Source organism: Corvus brachyrhynchos, unplaced genomic scaffold (genome assembly GCF_000691975.1).
Source record: "Corvus brachyrhynchos isolate BGI_N302 unplaced genomic scaffold, ASM69197v1 scaffold53, whole genome shotgun sequence".
Lineage (NCBI taxonomy): Eukaryota > Metazoa > Chordata > Aves > Passeriformes > Corvidae > Corvus > Corvus brachyrhynchos.
This window is the reverse complement of record NW_008237681.1, coordinates 6390226-6418031: the sequence shown is the minus strand read 5'-3', so window position 1 is coordinate 6418031 and position 27806 is coordinate 6390226. Positions and strand designations below refer to the sequence as shown.

At 37.0% G+C, this 27806-nt stretch overlaps 1 protein-coding gene across 4 annotated transcripts in view; it reads right to left on the bottom strand.

The window, feature by feature from the left end:
• ANKRD28 (ankyrin repeat domain 28) overlaps positions 1 to 27806 on the bottom strand; it is a 94916-nt gene that overhangs the window by 57327 nt on the left and 9783 nt on the right. The window contains exons 1-2 of one of the 4 annotated variants that reach the window (XR_001861332.1): positions 17559 to 19129; positions 16360 to 16443 (exon numbers count right to left, since the gene is read on the bottom strand). Coding sequence is in view for 3 of the 4 variants with exons in the window: in XM_017732152.1 (XP_017587641.1) it covers positions 16360 to 16443; positions 17559 to 17675 (201 nt within the window). In the remaining variant the exon portion in view is untranslated. Of the gene's footprint in view, positions 1 to 16359; positions 16444 to 17558; positions 19131 to 27806 lie in introns of those variants that run through there. The other 3 variants (XM_017732152.1, XM_008632011.2, XM_017732151.1) reach the window with 3 other exon arrangements.

Genomic DNA, 27806 nt, shown 5'->3' with positions numbered 1-27806 from the left:
TTTTCAACCAGGATGATGTGTAACTCCTGAGTTGGTAGAAAATGTGTAAGAAATTATTACAAAGCATTTCCAATCCTTTGATAGTGTTTAGTACCACAGTGTGAAGTCCCAGCGCTACTCTCAGGAGTCATTAGAACAAACAAATTTTAGTTACGAATTTTGCTACAGTTTTTAGAAGAATCATTTCCTCAGGTGGAATAACTGTCTAACTAAATTTTTTGTTCCCATATGAAAACAAACCCCCCATGTAAATATATGGCCTGTACATTCCAACTTTAAACTTCTTAGAAGTTTACTTTAGGTACTTGATTCCAGACATGAGGACTAACTCTTCGGAAGTGTGTTCAACCACAACAGGGTCTTAAAAATGCATAGCTAGCATTTGACAATTAGTGAATTGAAACTAGAAGATTAAGTACCAGACTTTCAAGACTTGTAAATATGTGAGAAATTAATACTGTATCCCTACCCTACCTTAACTGTAATTCATCTCCTATTTCTTTGGATTTTTTTCTTGTATTTTTAAATCATTTCTCAGAACTTTGCATTGTCAAAAATTAACAATTTTCTAACTAATTTTGTTGACATAATTTTTGGAAGCAAAAATTTTCTCACCGTATTTCTCACCATGTTTCAAAACTAAGATGTGTATGCAATATAGAGAGCAAGCTAATGTTACACTAATGGTCTCTTGCATGCTTAAAATATGAAGAAAGCATGACAGTAACCACAAAAATAATACATATTACATGGCTAACCACAATGTATCCTTTGAAGTCACACAAAAGCTACATTTCAGTTGAAATTATTAGATTTGTCATACTGACTGCATTAATTTCTTGAACTAATTGTCATGGCTCCTATTGTATGAACACTTGTACTGCATATGAAAGAAACATTTTTGAAAGCCCAGTATTAACCTTTCACTAGTAAGACCTTATCACTTCTCAATACATTTCAGAACATACCCTCTTCAAGCCATCTATTAGAAGGGCAGAGCAAATCTAGACCTCCAAACAATCACAAAAAACCAGGGAGGAATCTTTGCCCTTTTGCTCATTAAGACAGAGCAATCACTGGCTCAAGAGACTTTACCTTGTAGCAGAAAAGAAGTGGTTTTAGCAACAAGGGTCACGCCAGCTGTAATCTGCCAAACCCCACTGTTGTTTCTAGTTAAGGTCTTCAGTACCAGTTTAATAGTGCATTCTCTTTACCTGTTTCTACCTGATAATAATGATAATATTAACAACAACAATAATAAAAACTGCCACACCGTGGATTAAACCACAAAATCATTTACTCATGACTATCACTCGTGGCACTGTGAGTTTGTGGAGGCCTTAAAAAAAACTGGATAGCAGCTGTAGGTTACAATAAAAAATAAAAGGTAAGCCAGAAGAGAACTACAAAGTAGCCTGGAAAAAGGTCACCAGAGCACCATTTTATGACAAACCAAGAGTTTACCTGAACATAAATCATTCTAAACACTCGCGTTCCTCGAGAGCGCAGGCTCACAATTTTCTAAATTGCCACAAGGAACAAAAATAAAAAATAAAATCCCACGGTAAGATAATTTTGAGTAGTTCTACACTGACCCACAAAACAACCAGGAAGCACCATACTTGTAGCATGTTAGAAGAAATGACTACTAGCTATATAATTGCAAAGGAGACACTAACTTTCCACTCCAAAATCTGATTTTCCAAATATCAAAATCAAACACTCAGCAACTGCATATGGTCAGATTTTGCATATGGGCTTATTTCAGAAACAGGACAGAAGTTTAACTTGAGTCTAGGTGAATGAGATGAGCAAAACTGGAGAAACCCATGCTGAGTGGCATTAAAAACTACAAAAATTTAAAAATCTGATCTATTCTGATGTCATTACTTATGGCAGTCTTAATTGGCTAAGAAATTTGGCTGTAAAAACTATCAAGCTATATTCACATTCCCACCATGAGAAATGAATGAGTAAAAGCAACAACAGGGAACCTTGGTCAGAAAACCTCCTTCTCCTGAACAATAAGTTATCTGTCATGGTGAAAGCCTAAGGGGGAAAAAAAAGTATCACATATGCCAAATTGGAATTTTAGCGTCTATAAAAACAATGACCAACTATAATGTATTTCATAACCAAACAACTGTCCTTTCCTTTTCTGACTATTGGAACATCCCAGGCAACCAAGTTCCTTTCCTAACATGAAACCTGAGGAATATCTATAGTTTTACAGAAAAAAGGTGAAACATTTGAGTTCCACCTTTATCTAGGGGAGAGCAGAATGACACTATCTATTTGCACACCATTCCACATTGCATGCACACAAGTGCAACTCCCCTCCAAGAAGGAAGCAGGGAAGAATTCACATTGCATGGCTTTGTTGTCTGGACATACTCTGCAGTTCCAAAAACATCCTTGTTTAGCATGATGCCTCTGGGCATTTTTAAAATGGAATTTTTGTGACTGAATTTAAAGCTCAAATTCACAGAAAAGCACTAAAATCCATGGAAAATAATTTATTTCCCATTGAGCTAATGATTCTAGTCAAATAATAAACATAAAACTGATAAAAATCTCTATCCTTACTGAACCACTGCATACAATTAACACAATATAAAAACTTATAAACAAAAAACACATTGAAGGCTTGGTTCATTTCTAACATGCTGAACACTAAAAGCAATCTGGTGGGAATAATTTAAAATTAAGTCTGTACAGAAAAACATCGTTATAGATATATTTATATACATATATGATAGTGACATATTGTACTGGAACATTCACTTACATTCAACCACTTCTTATTAAAAATTCATTTTTATAAACAAGTAAGATAGCTCATTTGTATCTTTCTAGTATTTTTAAATAACACCAGAAAATACCTTTTACAAAAACTGTATAAAAAATACCAAGAGTTCAAGTCATGTGAGCAAACATCGGATCCAAACTACTCTTGTCTAAAAGACAATCTAGTTTTTAACTTTGGCACAGAGTAGAACAACTTGACAAGAAGAGGACAGGAGAAAATTAGCTGGCTTAACTTTTCCTGAATCCCAAACCTTAATGTCCATAGAAACCCAGCAAAGTGATATTTCAAATGTAAGTTGATACTACACTACAAAAAAAGATTGGTAAAAAAGGAACCTGAAGTTCAGAACAATTCATGTTGTTAAATAACACTATTCCAGACATCTTTAATTAAAAGAGTTAACTTCAAATGCTGTCCTACATCACAACAATTAGGTACAAAACACCATTCAGGTGTTAATTGTTTGAAGCCCTGTTCCTCTTAAAAGAGTGGCCCCAAAAGAAAGACACACAAAAGCAAGTCAGTCACATTTAGAGCAAGAAACAGCTATTAAGCATCAAACTCCATCTAAGATTATGATTGCTGGACCTTACAGCCAGCTAATGTCTCATTCAGAACGAGAGTAAAAAATTCTCATTTAAATATGTACAGTAGAAAAACCCCAACAAGTTCTTTTGATGTGGTTAAGATGTTTAAAAAGTGAGATTCAGAACTTGAGTATGTCTTGTTCACATATGAGAACAAGGAGTGCTTGAGGTGTTCTGGTAGACATTGCATTGTTATTTCTCTTAACTAAAGAGGTTCACAGCAAGAAGACTTTTTGACTCGTTGTCAAGTATTTCAAGAAGTAGATTTTGAAACAACTATGCATCTCTGTATTCTTCCACTTCCAAGTAATTCAGCTCAAAACCATTTATCTTCAATTATTCTTTTTGAAAGTACTGAGTCAGAGTGGTTTTTGGAAATACACATCTTCTCATGCCCTTTAACCTTTATGTACCATGCAGGTTTTGTAATACTGCTATCATAATTCTGCTGGTCAGGTTCTAGAACTTGTGTACAGAACAAGCAAAGCTTGTAAGAAAAGCTAAACCCAGGTTTTAACATGCTTCTACATTTTTACATGCTATGTAGACATTTTTACACAACATATAAATGCTTCTGGCTGGATTATAAAGGCCAGGATTTCTTGTGAGCAAACTCAAGCATTCATTTGGATATTGGATAAGGACCTGAATAACTAAGCAGGTTTTGTGAGCTGCTGCTCCCTTTCACGGAAAAGTTCCAACATCAAGAACTGGTCCCATTTATCACTAATAAAGGTTACTGAATTCTTGCCCAATACATAAAACAAATAAAGAGCTATTCTGTACCCTTTGGTAAGAGCAACTCGATCTCACAGTGCAGCTGAGGCACTTTGGATGTCTTTTCCTTCCTTTAACTCGGGAATAAAAAAAGAGCAACTTTTAGGGCCAAGAGTATTTGTTAGCATGCTAGATCCCTGTAGGGGAGAGAGCAAAAAAAAATCCACTGAAATTAAAAAATACCCAACCATTAACCTCTAGAGCATTCAGAACTCTGCTATATTAAAAAAAATAAACACACAAAACCCTGACAACAACCATCAAAAAAAACCAAACACAAAAAACCCCAAAACAATAATACATCATTGAAAATACTTGCCCTTGGCTTTATCCTTCCCAAACACCAGTTATATGATTTGTAAACATTTACCTGGTATGTATGGTAGAAGAAAGAAGAAAACCCCAGCTTTTAATCAGAATGCAGTTGCTGGTAAGAAAAATGATAAATAATCTGAAACTATTTCTGAAAAAAAAAAAGCAGTATGAGGAAACAATGGATTTTCCATAATGAGAGTACAGTGCTGTGGAGCACATTATGTAACCCAGCCTGTGCTCACAGAGTGGGCTGGAATAGGGGCACTGCCTCATCTTACAGTGTCATCATCTGAAATGTTTGAGGACACAAATAAGAAAATATGCCAAGAGAGAAAACAATACAGGCTCTGTTTATGCTCCAGTGAAAGATCACACACCACACTAGGTAAGGTATGCACATCTCCATCACAGTTTAAATCCAGCACATTACGTTCGGGCCACTGACACTTTTGTTCAGAAAAGCTGGGGTTTCTGCCCTTTTCATTGCAAAGGCAAGTGCTCAAATGACAACGACCAATGTAAAACATATCTGTCCCACTGACTGCATTGTCTTGCTGACAGGAAAAGATGGGCATTTCAGGTAGTATGTTTAATGTTAGCACCTCTTCTTGGAGCAAGCCAAAACATGTTCCTGGTGTGTGTTAAGTTAAACAGCTTTACAAAGTAAGGTCATCTAGTTGGAATATGCAAAGCCCTTCTGTTAAGAGGCCCTTGCACCATTCTGAACTTCAAACAGCATACAACACAATTTATGCTAATTCAAAGGCTAATTGTTAGATAAGAAAAATCCTGCAGAACACATCTCTTCTGAAGAACAAGAGTAAAATGAGAGTAAAAACAACTTCCACCCAACAACAGTCTGCAATGGAAAATGAAAAGACCCCACACTGATCACAGATCACAAAAGAAACCCAATAGCAAGCCTCTGATAGTGAGGATAAAAGTTCATCTAAAACTGCCGATTACCTTAGGATCAAAGTATCTTATATGCACTATTTCTTAGGCTAAGTGGACATGGGATAAGCTTAGAAGATGACTGTCATTATAGGAAAAGCTTGCAACAACTAAGGCAAGATATTTGCACTCCTTTGAAACAGCAAGTCAGCATCACGTAATTTATTTGTAAGTTACCATAATTACACATATACATATATATATAACTAGTATTTCATGCTAATTCAAACAGAACTTAAATTAATGATCAGGAAGGATGATAATAATAAAGTAGGACTTTAAAAGATTGAAAAGAGAACAGAATTTCACTGGTTTTGGAGACAGAAAGCTACAGGCTGATATCACAGGCCTGAGAAAATACCTCCTCAAACTTCATAATCAAAACAGTGTACCTGAACTTCTGGAGCAAGCTCTTCAGCAAGAATTCGTTGCAGTGACCTTCCAGTTCCTTTGTCCTGATACCTGACACCAGTATGAGCCTTTTCAGGTCCTACTGGCAGTAGACAAGAGTCCTGCTCCTTGGGTACTTACGGGACAGCCCTCCCTACATCATGTAGCAAACAAATGAGAAACACTTTCTCTTCGCTGTTTTTGATATCCATCCATCCTTTATTAAAGAAGATTCAAAGAACTTAAAAGGTGCATCTACCTCATGTAGAGCTTGTGTACAAGGGCCAAGCTGGACAAAGGAAATTATGTTTTCTGATAGCATACTGGATATCCCACAGTAAGGTAGCTTTAACCACTTGCAAAGTGGAGAAAATTGTCTTGTTCAAAGGTATGTTGCATATGCATAAAGGGTTTTCATCCAGAAAATGACTACAAATAATCAGTAAATTCAAATCCTATCTTGCTTTTCCCAGCAATAGCCTCTTTAAGGACTGTGTCCATGTTGGAAGCCAATGCACATTAGGACTATTGAACTTTTTTCTTCTCTCTGCTCTTTCAGTGAGGATGTTCTGTTCTAAAATACCAATCCTTTGCATGTTAGGCACAGCAAGTGCCAGGAATAACTCCAGTAAGCTCTAACTATTCAAGACCTTGCCTCTAGCTTGTTTTGTAAAAGCAGCAGGAAATGCAGAACTTCAATTATGCTTTGAAGGTTACAATCTTAAGCAATGATCACTAAAAGTAAAATGGCAAATTAGACACGATCTACAAAATCATTATCACTAAGAATCATACTGGAGACTCAAACACAAAACCTTTGAAACTTTAAAAACTCTTCACACTTTTAAATTTGAAGTAATTATTCATGGCTCTCTACACCAATGAGAATTTTTCAATGTTAAAGAAATAAGAGTGACCAAAACAAAAGCTGTCTGTCAAATTCCCAATTACTGCAAAAGAAATTCAGTGTTTGGCTGATACAGCAAACCACTGCCATGCAGACATCCAGGCTTGGTTGCCCAGTTTAGCGAACAGTAAATCCACATTAGCATAGTACTGGGCGAGCTTACTAAGCCTGACGAGAAGGAGGATATGTTAGCCTGAGTAGCACACTAATATTAATTCATACTAAAGTCTCTAAAGAATAATTCTCATTTCCTGTTCAAGGCAGCACCATGCCATGTAAGCAGAATGTTCTTCTCAGTTCTACCCTTTGCAATGGTAACTTCTTGAGAGCTACTGCCCATAAGCCTGCTGTATTGAGCAGCAATTTGCTGATGTTGGTCAGATTATCCTATAACTCTGCTGAAGGTTTGTCTGTTTGTACCACTCTAATAAGAGTGGTAACTCAATACATCTGAAAATCTCATTTGCAGAGGTTAAATACTGTGTTACTGACATGAAGCAAAGAATTATTCCTCTCTGGACTGGCAAGTTTCTCTCATTAAACGTTTCAATTTTGAAGGAAAATGCCTAATTAAACAGATTTGTATTTAAAACATCTTGAATCTATTTCTACACCAGAAGACGAATTCAACACCATTTGGACACACTTTATATCGAGGCTGAAAAATATGATTCACTGTAAACCTCTACAAAGGAGCTAAGATATTTGATTAATCATTACAGATGACATGCCTGAGAAACATCCCACACTAATGAACAGGAAATGCTCAGCTTTAAAGTTAAGTTACAGTGAACAACTTCTATATGAAGAATTTAAATCATATTTGAGTAGCTGGTGGATACTGTTTATACAACTGGCAGCAAGTTTACACTACACCTGGAAGAATTAGTCTCCCAAGTTCTCCATTTCTGGAATCAGTCAGGCTTCACATCAATGGATCAAACAATCTAATATCCAATCCTTTAGAAGTAGAATCAGCTTTTGTATAGGAAGAGCTTCTGTACATTTCCTGCAGCAAAGTTTCTTCTTATCTCTTTAGATATATAACATGAATATTCATGTATTTAAGAAGTTATTTAATTCTTTACCAAAGTAACTCCTAGTCAGTCCCATATGGTAATGCTGCATTCCACTTCCTCCTTTAAAAACACCTCACTAAAACTTGATCAGACTTAGTGACAAGGTGTTTCACAAGCTTTGTCTCTTTTTAATGTAACACCACACACACTGGCCTGTGCTATTCACAGAATGCCCTTCTAAAAACCAATTCTTGGACTTTCTTACATGCAAGACACTTCAGCTCCACAGTAAAAGCTGATGCATAGATGTGAGTTCTGAGCAGGCACAACCTGCTCCTGTTTTTTCGGTATCACAAACACTCCCCTCAAAACCAGAATTCATCACAGAATCTTCTTGCCATTTTTCAGATGTGAAGAAATTTCAATTAACTGAACACATTATAAAGCAGGAGTCTCATATGACTCATCATTTCATAAGGCTGTTCACAGAGAAAATGGGGGTTCCTGTTTGTGATGGAAATACTTAGAAAGTTTAGTACAGAGACTAGCTAGAAGCAGAAAGCAATACAATACACTGAGATGCACATTGGTCAAAAATCCAAACAAATGTTTAAAGAGAAAGAAACATCTTGTTCCCATTAGAAAGCTGTATTTTATTAGAAATATGTGAGCAAACAAACACAGAAGATTAACTACCATCAATCGCTGAGATGATATACTATATGTTTCTCACCCATACATTCAAAAAATATATTTACATATACTTCATACAAAATGAAAACATACCAAATTAAAGCCATTAATTATTTAAAATGTCTCTACTTAATTACAACAGCTCTCAGTTCTTCTTAGAGATCTGTTCTGAGTAAGAGGTATAATTAATGTTATTTAAATGGGCAATAAAAATTCTTCTATTAGAAGTTAGCAGTAGAAGGGTCTGAAGGCACACACAGCTTGTTTTGTGATTTATGCCCATCCTGAGTTCACCTGTGCTTTGTGAAGTCTCACAGCCCCTCACTTGCCCAGTATAAGATTTCTTGGACTCTGCTCCAGCACCTGAAGCTGGGTTCCAGGCAGAGGCTGCCAGGCAGCAGCTGCTGCCCTGAGTTTCTCAGCAGTGTTTTTTACTGCAGGAATTCTCTTTATTAGTGTTTGTTTATACAGGAATGTTTTATTTCCTTTCCAACCTCCTGCAGTTGTTTCAAAGGACTGTTCTCACTGTCATTTCATTATATGCCTACTGTTGTTAACATTAGATAAGTGACCATTTAAAAACAAAGTAAGCTCACATTTTCTATATAACTTGTATGCATTTATATACAGGCATACACATGTTTGTGTTCTTTCAACATACAGTTCTTATTTGCAGGAAAACTCAGGGGGAATTACTGCTTAAAAATCCAAAGGATGAAACTGAATTAAAATAACTAGCACCAAGCTCTAAGTTATATTCTATGTTTTCATCATATTAAGAAGTCTTTGTAACTCACAGATACCTGTCATTTTATCCCCCAAATCTGCTACACTCTAAAATGAAGATAAAAATATATTACAAATAATGTTCAACCAAGCAGAAACCTTTCTAGTAGAGAAAGAAAGGACTTCAAGGTTGAACAGAATTTTAAATAGATAAATAATACGGGAAATTAGCAAGCTGTTTTAAAACAATTTTTCCTCTAGATTTGATAGCTAAAATGTGAAGATGTATTAGGAATCACGCCAGCTATAACAAGCACATTACAAAGATGGCAAACTTTGTATTCTAACCATCTCTGAGGAAAAACAAGTGTTCTCAATACAGCAAAAACCATGCAAATATTTCTATGCACTTTATTAATACCTCCAAACTCACAATTTTTCACTAAATACTTCTTTGCTATGATTAGAGACTCAAGATAGTACAGCATTTTTGGAAAGGAGGCCTTAAATTCAAGTTTTATTTTAATAGGTCTAAACTGTGCACTCCTCCAAAATACTACTGCAGCTACACCTTCACAATGTCAGTCGAGATGGTTCAAGTTACAGTAACTACAGCATCTCTTTATTAAAAGCTTGCCTGCATTTGGAAATTAGCAAAAGACCAAATAAAAAACCAGTGACTTACTTTTAGAGAAGAAAAATTCATGACAGATTGAAACTCTTCAGCAATGGCAACAACTAAGAAACAAAAAGTGCATAACCTGACCTATTAAAATAGGATCTAAAAAAATAAATAAATTGTGCTCTTCAGAATATTTTACAATTTTCTGGGCAACTTTTTAATTCCTCTCTCACATTCAAATGAGCAAACCAGACGTTATGTCTATCCTGCCAAGGAATACAATGAGATGCTGCTCCACAGTAACAAATACTTTAGACCAAGTTTTGGTTGCCAACTCCAGTTGCCAACGAAAAAGCCCTTCATGTAAATCCTCTGATTTGTCTGCAAGAACCTGACAAAACAGTTACCAACACTGGGTGTGAGGCATGTCTGGGACAAATAGACTGGTTAGCAAACCCATAATCTCACCTCCTCAGAAGAACAGCTTGAAGAGTTAAAAACTTCACAACTCCTGCTTAGACTTTGCTACATTACACTAGTTTTTAACCACTATTTACTCTCACCAGCTTAGGCAAAAACCAGAGGGTAGCTTTGGTGTGATTGCCAGAAGCTTTATCTAGTACCAAGAGGTGTTACAGATGAACTGGCCTGGAAAATTATTTCCCTGCAAACATACTCTCAGTGGACCAAATCACAAACCACGATGAATAACCCCTTTTCCTGATCAGTAGTCACAGCATTCCTGAAGCGGAAAGGAGCACTATTTGGACATGCCTGTCTTCCCACTGCTTTTATCTTGCCCATGCAAATCTCTGCAAAACTGTCAAAGTCCTCTCCCCTGTTCTCAAAACTATTTCCACTCCCTGTTAAAAACAGCCTCTCTGAGTCTTGCCCTCATCAAAAGCACAAGAACATGGCACTACACATCAACCACCACTGTTTAAAAGCATCCCACTTGCTTTGAGAACTTCTTCCAGTTGTCCCAACCAGCAAATTCTTACACTAACAGTGACTCCAAGTTACAAAGGCACTGATAACAAAAGGCATAGCTCAAACACTTTACAAATATCAACGCAGAAAAGCTTCTAGAAGTACAGATAAGTCAAGCTGCGGTAAATTTACATTTGTAGTATGCATGTGTATTTTTTATAGAAAACAAACAAGAAAACCTACATTAGTAATCAGAAAAATAATTGGCTACAGAAAGATAGTGAACACGAAGGTAAGAAAATACCTAACGACTATTTTTACCTCATTAAAATTATGGCTTCTTGTTCATTTGTTTTCAAGGAAGTCCGTATTTACTTATGTAATGTTCTTTACACAGAGAAATATTTCAATGTAACTGCTGAATTAGAGAGCAATTACAATTTCCCACAGAACAACATAAATAAAAATTCTTTTAATGTATGAACTAGTCACAGGATTCATTTGTATGATCAGAACATCAAACTTTACTAAATCTTGTAGAATGTTCCATACTGCAGCCAAGTAATTCAGGTTTTCCTGTTCCACACTGCACAAATATGCAGAAAAACACCTGTTACTCCAGCAATTCAAACAACAAGGTAAAGTATAATGATGAAAGCCAGGTGACCATACATACATTACCTGTTTTTTCTATTTAACCTCTTTTAGTACTTTGTTGACCAATACCATCATCTCAAAGGATCTTTCTTGGTTTTTGAGCTGCACTTAAATTTTCATTATTCATTCTTAAATTACTAATATCTTTGAGACCCTCAATAATCTAATTCTCCTGGTACCCAGACCCGATGCTGTATAAGGAGTCCTAGGCTTGTCACTAGACTAACAAGCCAATTTTCTTCCTCTTTCAGTATATAGTGACCTGCAGAGTAAGATAAACTGATGTTCTGTCTTACCCTAGAGCAACATCCAGCAGCATTCCCCTGCTACGCAAAAAACCACAAAGAAGTTACACAAACCCACATTTGGCAGGACTGGGAATGGAGTCCACATCGCTACTGGAACTCTACTGCTCAAAATACCAGTCAGACACAACCTTAGCTATCCTGTTTGTATCAGCACTTTGGTGCTACAGGATCATACCCCTTGTCAGTTCCACCAACAAAACTTGGAATTTACGGGCAACACTTCATTGCTATCTAATACAGGTGTGGGTTAGGGAGGGCAGACGAAAGATTATTTGGTTCTATGGTTTTGTTTTGTTTTTCCCTTCTTCCCAAAATAGCAGCGCAGGTGAATTTTTACATTGTGGTTACTTACCATACAAAAAAGACATTAAATTAAGAGCCGTGCTGGATGGCCAATAATTCAAAATAGAAATCATACAGAGAACCCTGATTGCTACAGGGTACCAACAGCTGTAATGGTACAGTATGAGGAATTTCACTTCCCATTATTACATTTCATGTTGGGAAAAAAAACACCAACTCACACATAAAGCAGCTTTAGAACATTTCATAGTTTAAATCTATTTTAATCTCACAAAGCACAATATACAGTAAGATCCAGGTATTTCATGTTTAAGTCCCTTGTCACATATGTCAATATTACTACTTTAAATAGGAACAGTGAGCATTTTTGAGCATTGTGAGAGATCAGTGTAGTCTTGGGAATCCTCCAAAAAAAGAGTCTGTTTGGCTTTAGTATGAGAAGAGCAAGGGGCACACTGACACCAGTTCCAGAGAGGATCAGATGTTTGTCCCCTCGGCTAAGATCAAGTGCAATGGAGTTATAAAAAATATTGGGTTACCTGAAGTATCAATTTTCATGGCAAGAAAGACTACCCCAATAGGTCTAGGAGGATGAAAAATTGTTCTGAATTTGAACAATCACTTCAGTAGTCAGATTTGCAACCTTTAAATCACTTTTGACAGTGAGCTGTATTCCCTTGAGAGAATTCCATTCTTAACTAATAGCTGAGATGATATATTCCATTTTCATGATCTTTTAAACTGAACATACATCATACGAGTTCTGATTACAAACAGAAATGGCAGAATTTACAACAGTAACAGGTCTCAAAATCTTAAAAAAAAAAAAAGCCCAAACCAATACTCACTTATAAAATGCAATGCTGAAATCATTCAGTTAGCTAAAACTAATTGCTGAAAAATATGCAGAATTCAAACCAGCCCCACTAATCTAATCAGCAAGAGCAGGAAATGTTGAGGACCTCCATCAACTAATAGATATTAAATGTGTCCATTATCATGCAAGATTTTCCTTTCTGTCAAGTCTCAAAAGCTCAGGATGGTACCAAGAAATAGTAATAATTTTTTAAACAAACACATAGAGGATAGCGAAAACCATGCTTGTAACAGAAACTCCATATACTGTTTGACATATGTGATGCGTGTGATTTAAGCCTGATTCATGAAACAAGCAGCTACGGTTACTCAAGCTTTCTTGGGAAATGGGAGGGAAATGGAACCCTGCAGAACCCTTTTCCCTTTTGTTTTGTTTTTTTCCATTAACTGGAGCCTCAGAAAAGTTCACCTTCCAAACAATTTATTTGAACAAAGTTCCTAAAAATCAGTTTTGTCTATAAAGAGCTGCACATTTCCAGCTTGCAGAGAGGGTAAGCCTTTTTGAACCCCAGTTTAAGCAGCTAGGGATACACTCAATTTGCTCTTTCTTCACAAAAGATTACAACAGCAAACAGAATACAATACATACTTTCTAAATCTAAACTGAGCCTGTGACTCGAGGCTGGTATGGCATGAACAGAGAACAATCTTCTTTCTGAAAAAAGCCCATTTACTATTTGTACATTATCTTACAGTCACACACAGCAACTCATGTTCTGAAAGACTACCTATTTCAGAATGTCTCTAAGTATTACACTATGGCAGAAGACATCATCTGTTTTAGGAATAATGCCCTAATACAGGCCAAACTCAAAGCAATATTTAGGTATTACCATAACATCAGTTTCCACAGCCTAGCTTTGGAAAGCCAAATACAGATTCAACTCACTTAGCTTTTTATAAAGAGTATTAAGCCAATTGTGATTAATGTCAGAGATAACATATCGTAAAAGTAAAGAGGTAAATGAAGCTGGATGAAACAGAAAGAAAAAATACCCCCATTTCATCATAAAAACTTTCCTAGATGAATGCCAATGTCACAAAGAAGATGTACAACAGCTCTATCTTCAGTTCACTTTTGGGCAAAATTGATTCACAGAACGCTGCTGGGTCTCCAGTTACAGAGTCCAGCCCATGCACAGGGGAAGGGAGGATGGAAGGAATCTCAACTATTCGAATACAAACTGCAAAATAATTAGTTGCTCTTCAAAGGGGGAAATGACTCTGCTGAAGCATTGGAGGGAATGACTCTGGAATTCAAGTAACTGTACTGAAACACTTGGATAGCGAAGTGGAAAAAAATCCAGTGTATATACTGGTCTAATACAAACCACAATGGTCAAAACAGTTTATCCCAATCCTTCTCTTTTTTTAGGAATATAAATAACTACTTCATTTTCTTCACTTTTCCCCTCCTTCTGTCCACACCAACTTGTAACATGTAACTCAGGGAACAAGTCTAGATCTAGACTTATGTAGAGATATGTTACCTCCAGCCAAGGACATCTTCAACAAAAAAAACCAAGGAAAAGAACAAAATGCTCACAGACACACAGTAAAATATACTAGGCAGTCTACTTCATTTCTACCAGACAATGGGAGAATTTACATGCTCATTTAGCCCCAACAAACAGCATTTAAAGGATAAATGTAAATCTAATATTTGATACTGTAGTAGGACTAGGATTGCCGTGATAAGAAACAGTGGTCATGAGTGATAAGCATCTCCCAACAGTGAAGAAGGTGGTTGTGAAAAAATGGCTTATTTGTCCTGCATGGACTCTTATCCACACCTTGGGTGTTACTAGGCTAAGATGCACACATTTTCTATTAAAGAGAGATGTATCCACAGAAAGGAATTAAAAAAAAACAAACAAAAAAACCAACAAAAAAACCCCACCAAAACATAAAATGTAAAAACCTCCACATTTTGACTATTCTACCTACAAGATAAGTACCTGGCAATCTGAAGTAATTCTCTTCAAAGACAGCAAGTAATTACAAGCTTTCCTATTTAAGCACATCAGTTGACTTCCTGTCTTCCTATTTATTTGCAAGTGTTTGACAAAACTTGAGAAAGAACAAAACCCAATTCCAAACCACTCCCACATACATACCGAAATATAGCAGAGGCTTTGGTAATAGATGATAAAAAAAGGCAGAGAGTAAACCTAACTTTGTTTACAAGGTCCTATAGCTATGAATGCTAAACCTGACTTTAACACATGAATGAACACAAAGTAACAATACAAACTAATCATCTTTTAAAAATAAAAATGGCCATGTGACCAGAGCATATAGATGCAGACACTGGAAGGATACAAAACTAATGCTCTCATAACTAAACAGAATATTAAGTCTTTTGGTAAAATTAATCATACAATCTTTCTTAAGGACACACAAAACTCCTGAAAGAGGAAAAAAAGTCCAACCTTATCAAACAAAGCTTCAGATTTGACAGAAAGTTTGTTTATATAGGGTCCTTCTCAAGCCCTTCAAGACAATAGGACAGCTTCCTTATACTGGGACTTTTCAGCTGACATTTCTCAGCTGTAAATTCTGAAGCATGCTTTTAAATGTCAAAAGAGACATACCAAACTAAATATTTGCCTTTGGCCTACATCTCCCCAGAAGAAAGTGTAAACACTTACCATGGTCTTAAATGGGCCCCTAGGTAGCAACTAGATCTTAGCCTTTGCCTTTTAGCATCACTCTTGTTCTGATGATTTGGAGGAGAAACAGCTATATATGTATATTCCTGTAGCATAAGCCCTAAATGGTTTGTGTCAGTCTGCTGTAATAATCAAAGCAATTTCTAATCCATGTAAAGCGTTTATGCTGTATTACCTTTCATAGTGTCAAACACGCATATTAGAATTTTAACGGAAATACAGTAATTGCATGCTGTTCAAATCTTGAATTTCACACAGTGGAACAAACTTAGTATCATTTCAGTATAATTTTTATGTCTGCAGTGCCTGAGTGTGAAGCACCACAAAAATATAAACCCAATTCCTCATTCTTACTAATATAATCATTAGGCTTCCCTTTTTAAAATCCACTGTTAAATGTACCTACTGAAACCCCAGACTATGTTCTTATAACTGTCTAATGTATACTATATGCTATATTCAATTTAAAAAGAATTCAAGTCTACATAGCATCTCACTCAACCAGTCTAGCTTTCTGTAAATTAGTCTGATGTAACTGTATAAAGAAACTTTGCAGTTACCCAAGCACTGCAGAACTAACAGTTACAAGGAATATAAAATTAGGTCTTTACTATTCACACAAATCTGCAAAGCTATACACGTGATTCCCAGTATTAAGTGTATGTATAGGCTTTACTTGGCCTAGTATATAAAATGTACAGCTCAAGAATTAGCAAAGTTTTAAAGAGATTAGTACAGCAGAAAGATATAACAAATAAAATTAAAATACATTAAAAATTAAAATGCATTCAAAGCCAATGATATTTGATTTTACCTGAAAATTAACATCTTCTTTCTTAAATATTAGTGCTCGAACTTCATCAGGATCTCCATTAAATATAGCTTGAACCAATGGTGGCTGAAATGAAAGAAAAACACATCTTAAAATAAAACCCCATATTAGGTTTTAGTGATACACATACAGTTTTTTCGATACATAACAGAAACACAAGGTAATGACAAAAAAAACCCATTCCAGGCAGTAAAACAAAGAAACCAGCACCAGTATTTAGGATCAAAGAAATTGCAGGTTTTAAAAACCTCAAACACACAGACATCCTCTAAGTCAATGAAACATATATATATGAAAGAAAAAAAAAAAAGGAGCTGAGAAGACAAGCTTAAGACAAGCTTATAACAGCTGAAAAGAGAACGCCTTATAATAAAATTAGGGCTGTCATTACATGCTGCAAATTCTATACCGTATAAGCAAACAATCCCTTTTTACATTAGCAAGTGACTCAAGTTACTGGAAGTCTTTCACCTGTTTAGACAGAGTGGGAAAGCAAAGTGCATCAGATAAGTATGGTAACAAATTCACACTCACACACATCTATTACTAAATATAGCAGGATTTCTTAGTAAGTAAGAAAAGCTGCTGAGGTATGGTAGCAAGATTAAGTCAGTCACTTGACAAAATAAAATAATTTAAAGCAATAAAAGCACAGTCCCCAGTGTTGATCATTTCCTGAAAGTGCTAGTTTGAATCCAACAGTTATACCAAGATTGTGACTTATGTTAATTTTTATTTTAGCTTAGAATTGCTCGTTTGATATAACTATATACTCTATCAGTTCTCAAAATAAACACAGCATATTATTATAATACAATGATCACATCAGCTTCTAAAGTGGCACTGCATAAATGTACCATTGAAGAGTGAGAAGTGGAGCAGGGAAAACCCATTTACTTCAAACACATTTCCCTAAGCCTTCTAAAACCCCACTCCTATTACACAAGAACCAAGACTTGTTCTTGCTGCACCATAAATAAGGTTACATGAAAAAGAATGGACCCTTGCAAGCATAAATTCTACCACTAAGTTTCAGCTTTTTCCATCTTTATTACACACAGATTTTATCATCTTGTCTTGTTTTAACATTGTACATGTTCACCCTAATCTTAGGAATATAGCTAATGGCATTTCAGACAGCATTATAAGCAGGAAATATGCCAACAAATAACATGCCTTACCAGCACATTTCCAGAGGGCGATGGATGTACAGATACATTTTCCTGAGGCAAACTGGAAATAAACGTGGGAGAATCATCTTCCTCCTCCTCCAAAACAACAATACAGACTCGACTCATTCGATTCGTTTGTGGAAGCAAAAGCAAACAAAAAAACGCCAGCAACGGTATTTTTGGAAGCAGACTGCAGGTATCGCAACAGGGACCATAGAGGAAATACTTTCACCTGTTTCACATGCCCTCACAAACTTGTGAGTGCTACTGCTGGTGTGTTAGCATCTAGAAAGGGACATTCCAATCCCCCCTCACATTTCATTTTTCACACTTAAACACCAAAAGATGTTCAAGACACTCCTGAAAAAAAGTTGTTCTTTATAAAGTAAAAACTCCCTAAGCATCGAAACTGAAATAATAAAACTGTGGAACAGTTGATAGAAATACCCCAAGATCCAATTCCATTCGAACAGCACTCACTGTCGCACACAGCTGTCCTTTCACGAGCAAGTTTGTCTTTGTTAATGTCACAACTTCCACAGCGTCCTCCTACCCCCACAGTGAAATCATTGTTGCAGAAGACACGACTCCGTCCTGCAGAGGACGGAACAAGGAACAATTGCCCCGAGAGAGACGGCCGCAGCTATTCCCACTCTTGCAAGGTCAGTTTAAATCAACCCTCACAGGCTTTCTGGTGACTGAAAATAAACGCGCCTCCCGATCATCCTGCCATTCTACAGCTTCCTTTCTCAATGTCAAAAGCAGTCCAGAGAGAAAAACACATCTCGGTTCCAGCAGTTATTCAGGACCTGTTCAGAGGAAAATAATTCTTTCCCATGCAAGAAAATAGCTGCAACGTGCAGCACGGCTGCAGCACATTTACATGCGATGAGTCAGACCACAGGGACAATGAACTCCTTGAATAATATTGCCGGCTGAATCCAGCCTCCCCAAACGACAGCAACGCAGACGGTGTTACTCTGTCAGGGACACGAGCAATGCGGAGCGTTCATTTTTCCTTCACCAGGCAGTAGCTGTGGCTTCTCCATCAGGGAATGCACGTAAGGCAGAAATACTGTTGAGGAGGAATGCTTCAGAAAAACAAGCTAGCTACTGCACACAAAAGCTCAAATTACTGCCTTAGACGACTTCTGCAAAAGCAGTTCATCACTCGAAGTGTTTCTTTTGATCACCATGTGAATGCAGTTCCCATGATAGTCTTCATTCAGATTGAGGGGGAGGAAAAAAAAGGAAAAAAAAAATCAGACTCTGTACATCTTCTCTGAGCCAACTTCTTTATCCGAACATCTGTCACTGCGCCAACCTGATTCTCCTCTTCAGTTAGAGCTTCTGCTTATCAGGTTTTTTTCTTGACAAATTAAATTATACAATCAGCAGATAGCCTTGTAAAGCTCAAAAACCAGCTTGGCTGTCCGAGTCGGCAGGAGCGGCGCACAAACCACTGCCACGGCAGCGCTCCCCCTGAGCAGCAGCCTGGCGAGCAGCGACTGCAGCCTGGCAGGGTGAAATGCCTAGTAATGCTCACATGTCACACTTACCAGAGCACCCAGCCACCGCTCCCAGGGTAACTTCCTCTGGCACCAAAAAAAACCCGCCTTTTTCTTTTTTTGGGGGCAGTCTTTGCAGTCTGCGCTAGTTCAGTGACTAACGCAGCTGAAAACGTAAAAATTCTATAACTGAAGAAAGAACGCCTGTTTAATATTTTCCACTAAAAGCCGCAAAGAAATGTGGTGTACTGGTTCTGCTGACTAACCACACTTTCGGCAGTAAACAATTCCAGCACTCTAACTGCTTTCATATGGCACTGGTCAGAGTAGCAAAACACTTAACTCATTGAAGACAACAAATGACCCACAAAAATCCTCTGAAAATTAAATGAAAAGTAAAATCTTAAAGCAATAGGCTGACTATTAAAAAACCAGCTATTAAACCAAACTCATTGGCTTTTTGCAATTGGTACAAACAAACATAACCTCAGCTCGAAAAAAATTACATCAAGTATAATTTAAATATAGTATTATTAAAATATACCATAATAATAAAGTATAATATGAAGCCCTAAAACTTGCTGAATAAATACTTCAGCTTGAATCTGCCTAAATGGTGCTGGCTCGTGGGTGTATTATGTAAATGGCTTCTGTCAAAAGTTGCTGGATAAGCTTCAGTGTTACAGGAACAGAGGGAGGGGTTTTTGCTCCTGCTGTGCAGCATGAAGGCAATTCGGATGCCCTTCAGTGGCTGTTAAGAGCAGAATTGGTCAATGGTGAGCAAGTTTATAGTTCTTCAATAAAGTATTTGCACTCAGGTTTCACATAGGAACCCGGGCAGAGAGAAAGACAGGTTTAAATGGTGTGTAAATGGTTTGCATATAAATAGACATATTGAATTCCCACCTTTGGGGGCCACAGGCAGGAAAAGCTCACACGAATTCTTTAGCAAAAATGTCTACAGTAGCTTCATTGCAACATAGTAAATTGCTTAAACACCTCCCTTTCCCCCTGACACTTCATGCAGGCAAAAGTTTTCTAAGTGCAAAAGAGTACCTTGGCCAAGGGCTCCCTGACCTCAGGAGTCCTGGCCTGGCAGAATATAGCACCAGATGCTGATTTATCAGGAATTTTCAGATTAAAGTTTCTCAAGGCTAACAGATACCTTCATAAATATATTCTGTTCATTACACAGAGTCGAGTTGTTTTGAAATGTCATACTTTTGGTCTTAATTACAAAAAAGCAATGATTTTTACACCACAGAGCTTTCTTCTAGCATTTCAGCCATTTATTAAAAAGCAATAACACAGATTCACACAAGTACATATGACAACTCGTGTTCTTCTTGGCCACAGCAGAACTAGTTCTAATAAACCATGGACATCCTCAAAGCTCAGCTACTGCAACACCCTACTGTCTGCTATGGAACACAACCACAACATAGAAAATAGCTTGCTTTCTATTTGTGAAAAATGCCCTAAGGAACAGACACTGTAGCTTATTTGCATAACTAAACACATACTTTTTAAAAAATTAAAAATCAGATTTTATGTGTAAAAGCAAAATACTGACAAAATGCATACTCGAGTTTCATATTGATACACGCACACTTGCTAGATAATGGTTTTCCAGCTAAGCCCATATGTTCAGTGTAAATGAACACTTCTCAAGAGTCAGTACATTTATACAGTAAGCAAATGCCAAGGGTTCCATATGCTTTCTTTGGAATTACCAACTGGACACATTGCTAGATAGAGATAATGCCTAGCTTACTTCAAATTATCTGAACGTGGTCCATTTTTTACCTTTGCAATTAATGCTCCAAAGTCAGCTAGAAATTCAAGTTACCTTAAAAAATACATGTCTTCACACTCAGTTAACTGTGAAAATTCAGAACATTTGAATTTACTCTGATAATTATTCTAGTGATCTTAGATATAATTAGAATACAATTAATATAAACTATTTCCAAAAGCAAGTTAACATATTACATCTCGCTTAACATTGCACATTTTTGAATTGTGACATTACTACAGAGAGTAAGCCAGTATGTCACAGTTTGCATAAGAAAGAGAACCAACACAACTGAGTCAATATTATATTGATTTTGATAGCAATCTAAACCATTTAAGTAAGCAAAAACACCCTATTCACGATAGGGCTGTGTGTGCACAATTGCTTCCATAATCAAAGGAAAACCCAGTTCTAGATATTCAAATTTTGCTCACAATGAACTAGCATTTCCCCCTCCCATCCCCTTCAACCAAAAGCTGTGCTTTCACCTCAGTGCAAACACCATCTCCAATCACCTCTTCTTTCAACTTCAAAAAACCATCCAAAGTATCTTCTGGTGTGCAAAATGCAGTTTCTAATGCTACCTAACAGGTGTTCTAAAATTCAAAAGCTGTTCAGAATGCTACTGTGAGAAACCAAACTAAGGTTTCAATTTTTCAGCAGCTTATATAGACTAACAACTTTCTGTGTAGGAGAAGAGTTAATAGTAACAGAGAATGAAAGCAGAGTAAATTCACGATGATTAATTTAAGCTTCTGTTCCTCAAACTAATTTAGGAATCATAATAGAACTTCGTGAAGGTATAAAGAACATTGCATCTCAAACAGTTTGTATTAATAAAACTCAAAATAACTGAAAACAGCAGGTCATCACCATCCATTTTCTCCAAATGTCATCTATTTCCAATAAAAAAGCTTATGAAATGAGCAGTAGGAAGAAGACTCAAAAATGGCCTAACTTAAAGGAAGAATGCCATGTCTACAGGGGCTTGAGTGGTGATCTGATAGCCTCCACAAGATCTCTTAGCAAAGTAAGATCTCCACACTTAACTCTCAAATTCTAAGGAGTGCAATGATGATATGTATTTTTGCAAAAATAAAAGCTTTTGTGTTCACATGATAGCTGTAAGCAAAAAAAAAAAAGTGTTGTAATTTTCAAACTACACTTGTCTTTAAGTAAATCAAGTTTCATGAGTCCTTCTTGGGTGCATATATAAAGAGAATATATTACAAGAATGCAACTGCAGGTTATAACACAGATGTCAGCCATCTACACCAGACAGAAAAAACATGAACTCTGAATCAGCTAAAAATAGCAACCTTTTCTATAGATCTGCCCTCCTCTCTAGGAACAAATGAGCAGAAGACTGTAGCAGCACTGCTGATGACACCAAAAACCTCACTGAAGGACATTCAGTATCAAAGCTGACCAAATAAAGATTTCTCCCTTGCCAGTTGGCATTTACCAAGTCTTTTCTGGGCTGAGGTTAATCCACTGGTTTCATGTAGTATTTTGTATGATTAAAAGGATCTAGGAAAGGAAGAAAATTCTTCTGTCAGGTTCCAGTAAAAAAGAAAAAATTTAGAACCAAGTAAGTCATGTATCAACTCTGCCAGGCAAATACCTAATCTCTGTATTTCTTCAGAAGACAAAGATTGCTTATAATAGGTACAGCTCTAAGTAAAGAGGCATGCCCCAGTATAAGCTGGTTTTATTGCATATAGACAGATGAGTGTTCAACATCACCACGAATATAAGTTACAATACTTCTAGAATACTTCTCATGAGTCACTCATCTGAACTCCTCTGCTATTTCCTCCCTGCTCCTGCGGGAATGAGGTGGAGTCACGAAAGACAACAGTCTAAAGCAAGGAATTACTACCTTTCTTCCCAGTTTTTATTCCAGAGCATCTGCATTTGCAGAATAGTTTTAACCCCCGGACTCCACATTTCTGCTTCTAAGGACAAGCAAAATAGCTCTGCTTGCACCTCAGGATACCATCGGCAACTCCCACTTTTTCTCATGCAATTACATAGCTTCTGTTAATCTAGAGAAGTATTTCATGCAGTCACATATTATCTTTGAAGACTTTGGAATTAATAAAATCCAGTATCTGAATAGCCATTTCAGCAAAAACTGAGACACAAATACAAAGAAGAAAAATAATCCAGCATTCATTCTAACTTTTCTCAATTGGAAGAGAGTAAGAAAAATTAATAATAAAAAATGTCTGTGATTCAGACATAAACTTCAGTTGTATACTTAAACAAACTGTAACATTTAAAAAATATTTTAGAAATATCATCAGATGAAAGAGCAATAAAACACCTTAAAAATGTTAAAAGTCTACTAAGCAATTTTTTATTTGACTTCTATTTTGTATGTTTGAACAATACACCTGCAGACAAACTCTTGGCTGAAGGACCATCTAGTACAAGATAAATAAATACCTTAAAAAATTATCTCTGATGTCCAAAATACAGAGTCTAGCAATCAAACTGTGCACAGGCCAAAAACCAGAAAAGCAAATGCAAATCCTATTTCTCTTAAAAGAACGTAAAAATATTAGGGTCCTGCATCATCCAACACTGTTTCCTAGCTAGGGTATCCCCCAGCGCACTTCCCTTTCAGCCCAGATTTAAATTCACTGGCAGGAGGAGGTATCTTGTGCATTTTCAATGTCCAACCCTGTAATCAAAATCAACAATTCATTCTTACATTAACAAACAGTACATAAAAGAAGTCCTCCAGTCTGTCTGATTTCACAGTCTCAAGGTACTTTGTAGAAAAAGTGTGTGCTCAGATTTATCAGCTGCACCCAACAGCAGCCACCTCTCTGTCTTTCGAGAAACAGAAGGCAGCTATTACACCCAACAGCTTTTCTAAGTAACAACCATACAAGTCTGATGGTGTATTGTCAGTCCTGTAAAATTGACTAGAAGTCAAAACAACTCCTGTTTCAGGGAAGAGAGACCACAAAAAGATGCACCTGTCCACATATATTGTTATGAATAGCTAAGGTAAGTTTGCATCCATGAAGACAAAGAAAGATGTTGACAAACTACTTTAGGTACGGTGGTGTGGATTTGGGACAGAAGACAGGTTGTTTCTTAAGCAATTTTTCTTTTTGGGAGAAGGTAACTGAGAGAAGATGACTTCTGTTGGAAAATGGAGTTGATATTATCTTAAAATATCAGTTTAGTCAAAGAGAAAAGAAGGCAAAACACTTCAGCATTTGTTAAACCCACACAACACAAAATTATTAGCTGTACACTTAAGGCTTCTGCAAGCATGACAGCTTTTAAAAATGTTTTCATAACACAAAAAGCAAGGCCCACAGGTTTGTTAAAAGTATTTCCACCTGTCGGCAGAGGAAAGGCAGAAAAGACACTGATAGGAGCAATTCTTCTGGCCTCCTTAGCTCCTTCCAGCTCAGATCATGTCCACAGCCAATTTTGGTTTTTGGCACTGAAAATGGCAGCAGTTGTAATAATAACCACAGTGTTCTTCCAGGAATAATTACTGAGGGCAGCAATTTCAGCTGTGCACACCAGCCCTAAAAGCAGAGTTGACGAAAACAAAACAAAAATCAAAGGCTCAGTCTCAGCAGTCCCTGTTTGCTCTTTCACATGTCAACCATCCTCTCCCAGCACACCCAGCCAGTTGCTGGGAGGTGAGGCTGGACAGCAACATCAACAAGAGCAGGGGAAAAATAGCAACCCAGACACACTGGAAGACCAACCCACTGTCACAGCTGGCACTGACAGCCTGATGCTTCAGGAAACAATGCTACACATTTTCCCAAGGAGAAGAAACAGGTAGCTTGGCTGGAGCAAAAGAATGACTGCAGAATTCCTAATCATAGTTTTATATCATCTATCACCTTGCTTTGAAAGTGTTTATACCAATAGTGTACTCACTCCTGTAAATTAACTAAAATATGATCCTACTAATTTATATCAGGGCAACTGGTAAAACAACTAAGAGAATTCCCTTTGGGCCTGTGGGCACACGCATACACTGAGAAGAATTAGTACATCTCCTTTGATCTACTTTTCTACTGATCTATAGTCATGCTCAAGATGAACAGAGGAACTGCTGATTTTACATATTTCCTCTTTGAAAATTTCTTCCTGCAATAGTGTTCCCGCAGAGAAAAAAAGAATCAAACTTATTATTCATTACAAAAAAACTAGCCTACATCACAGAAGGTCAACATAACATTGCCTTATTTTTCACCATACAATAGGTTTGCTCTTCCCTCTTCAGTAGGAATTAAGGAGTTTGTGAATAGTGTATGGTCTGGGATTCAAGGACAGACTCTATAACACACAGGAGCACCACAAGCCTCTCAGAGACTGCATTCTTGAATACCAAAAACTCCTTGGGATTTTCTAATGTATGACATTCTCTGATGCACTGAAACCAATCCTCTATGTTCATATCCCAAGGAAAAGAAGCAATTCTCACCTGGCAGCTGCTTACTCAAAAAAAGACCTGAGTGTGATCTTTCATTGCTACATGGGAAAAGAACAAGTCCCAACTTCCCTGGATTTGTATGCTTTTCTGGTTTGTTTTTGAACAAACTGCTGTTTCTCCAACAGATGATTAGGAATGCATTACATTTGGTCTGTAGGGCCAGTCAGCTTCCCCACAGAAGCTCATTTAGCTGGACGGGCTATAAACCAGTAACCTTCATCCTTACTTTGCTTTTTCTAACCTTGGTTCTTTAGCTGGAAGGCTGGAAACCCCCATAAAGAAAAGGCAGCACAAGGAAAAATGCAGATTCAGCACTGGACAGTGCTGGTGTTGTGACTGAAAATAAGAAGGTTCCTACAGGAGCCAAGAAATCTGGCAAAAAGTTTATCATTTCCTCATTAAAACTCTGCTGGACTGCCATGCTGCTGAGCTTCTGAAAAAAAAAATGGCAGTCAGGTAGATTTCTAGAAATGAGAGTTGCTCTGCTGCCTACAGTGAGTGACCACTCTGATTCAATCCCAATTTCCACTATACTGATGACATATTAAAGCCGTCACTGCAGCATGTTTGATGAGCTTGGGATGTCAGACAAATCAGTTAGTCCTTTCCAGGTCACATCAAGGTTGTCCTCCTAATACTGTTCTTTAACACAGATGTGCCCATTCTTTTCCTTTTCCCCTTCTCTTTCCCCTGTAAAATTCATTAGCTAACTAAATTTTTTCAGCACCATTTCAGTTAACACTGGAGTATGCATTCATTTTTGATGCTCCAAGTTATTATGTAGAAAGAACAAGGAAACATGAAATTGGCTAAGAGCATATGAAACTACAGAGGAGATATGGGTTCTTTAAAAACACCTCCATTTTAGCAGATAAGAATAGCAGGCAGCTATATAAAAATCTAACACAAATTCTAGTGTTCTACAAGACATTCTACACACTTGAAAAGTGATTCTCATGACTGAATTTTTATCCTATAGCACTTAACACATTTTGGGCAGGAAAGTCAAGTCAGTTATGCCAGTCAGAAGAGGAGTTTCAAAGTTTTATGTCACCAACCACATCAATCCTCGTGGGTAAGTTGCCATCGTTACAAAATGTTTGCTTTTATACATTTGTCAGAAGTTCCTATGGAATTCCCAAATGACCAAAACCAGCAGTAGTTGGGAGTGCTCCACCAGCATTTAGGAACTTGAGTCAGAAAGGCATACCACTTCCGCTCAGACCATTATCTGGGAAACACTGAAAAAAATGATTCATACAATTTTGAGCCATGGAAGGGAGGAAACAAACATCATATTCAACTATTTAAATCCTTCACTGATGACTCACATCAATTTAGAACATTTCCAGAACCAGTTGCTTTTCTCAAGTAACAAACAGCAGTTGCCTATTCAAAAAAATAAACAAGACTGACAGACCCGCTTTCAACAGAACCATTCAGCTATCAGAATTAGTAAAAAGGAAAGAGTTGGGATTTTTTTTTTTTTCACTGCCCACCCCCCAAGCACAAAACCCAAGAAGCTCAGTGGATCTATCTCTGCTAGCCAAGGTCAGAAAGCTCACTGACTTTCAAATGATAATTATGCTTATTTAAGTTTGATTTTAGCTCTATTTGCAAAAATCAGCTTGGAAATGCTGGTACAGCAAACAGTCTGTTATCTGTCTCATTTCAGCAATATTAGCAGGCTTTTATCTTCGTCCATGTTTTGCTTGGACTCACAGTTGTGTTATTTCAGCAGCAAATACTAACAAAATGCTAATCCAATCACAGAAGAAAGAAGAATATAACCAATTAAGAGTGAGAAGTAATGAACACCCTGTGAAAAACTAAGAACCAGAGCAGAGCAATGCATCCAAAGAAGTGTTATACAGCACTCACTGGTTTCCAGTGGTTAAATGACCATAAGGTGAAATAACACAGCTTGGACTGAGGAACAAAGATAAAACCCTAAGTAGGAGCAACTATACAGTACAGGCTGCTTTACCTGTATTAGAAGGGCATCAGGAAGAGAACACTTCCAAATCTATCCATCTTGGGGAAGGAAAGTTTACTCAGCTTCAAATGTATGTCTGCTATTCAGTCAGCCTGATAAGTAAAAGAACTAAAATGCATTATCTAGAGGAAACTATTCAGAATGACAGTGTGATAGCAGCATTAATTTTCTAAGAGGACTATACAATCTCTGCTATTCAAAACAAAGCTCTGATTTTGTCAAGAAGAAAAAGACTACAAAATCTACTCCTTCAAAACACCTATTCTATATTTTTGTCATTACTAAAACTCTCCTAGTAGAAAGTTGAGGGAGTCAGAGGCTGAAATATTTCATAGCTCCAAAAGAAAACATTAAAACTGTGGCCTTTAAAAGTTTCTGTTCAGATTTTCCTACTCATTAGTCATGTGATGGTACAATATGCCTACAACCCAGTCTCCCCCTCCCTGTTCCACCCAGGGATGAGTGTTATTTCAGGGAA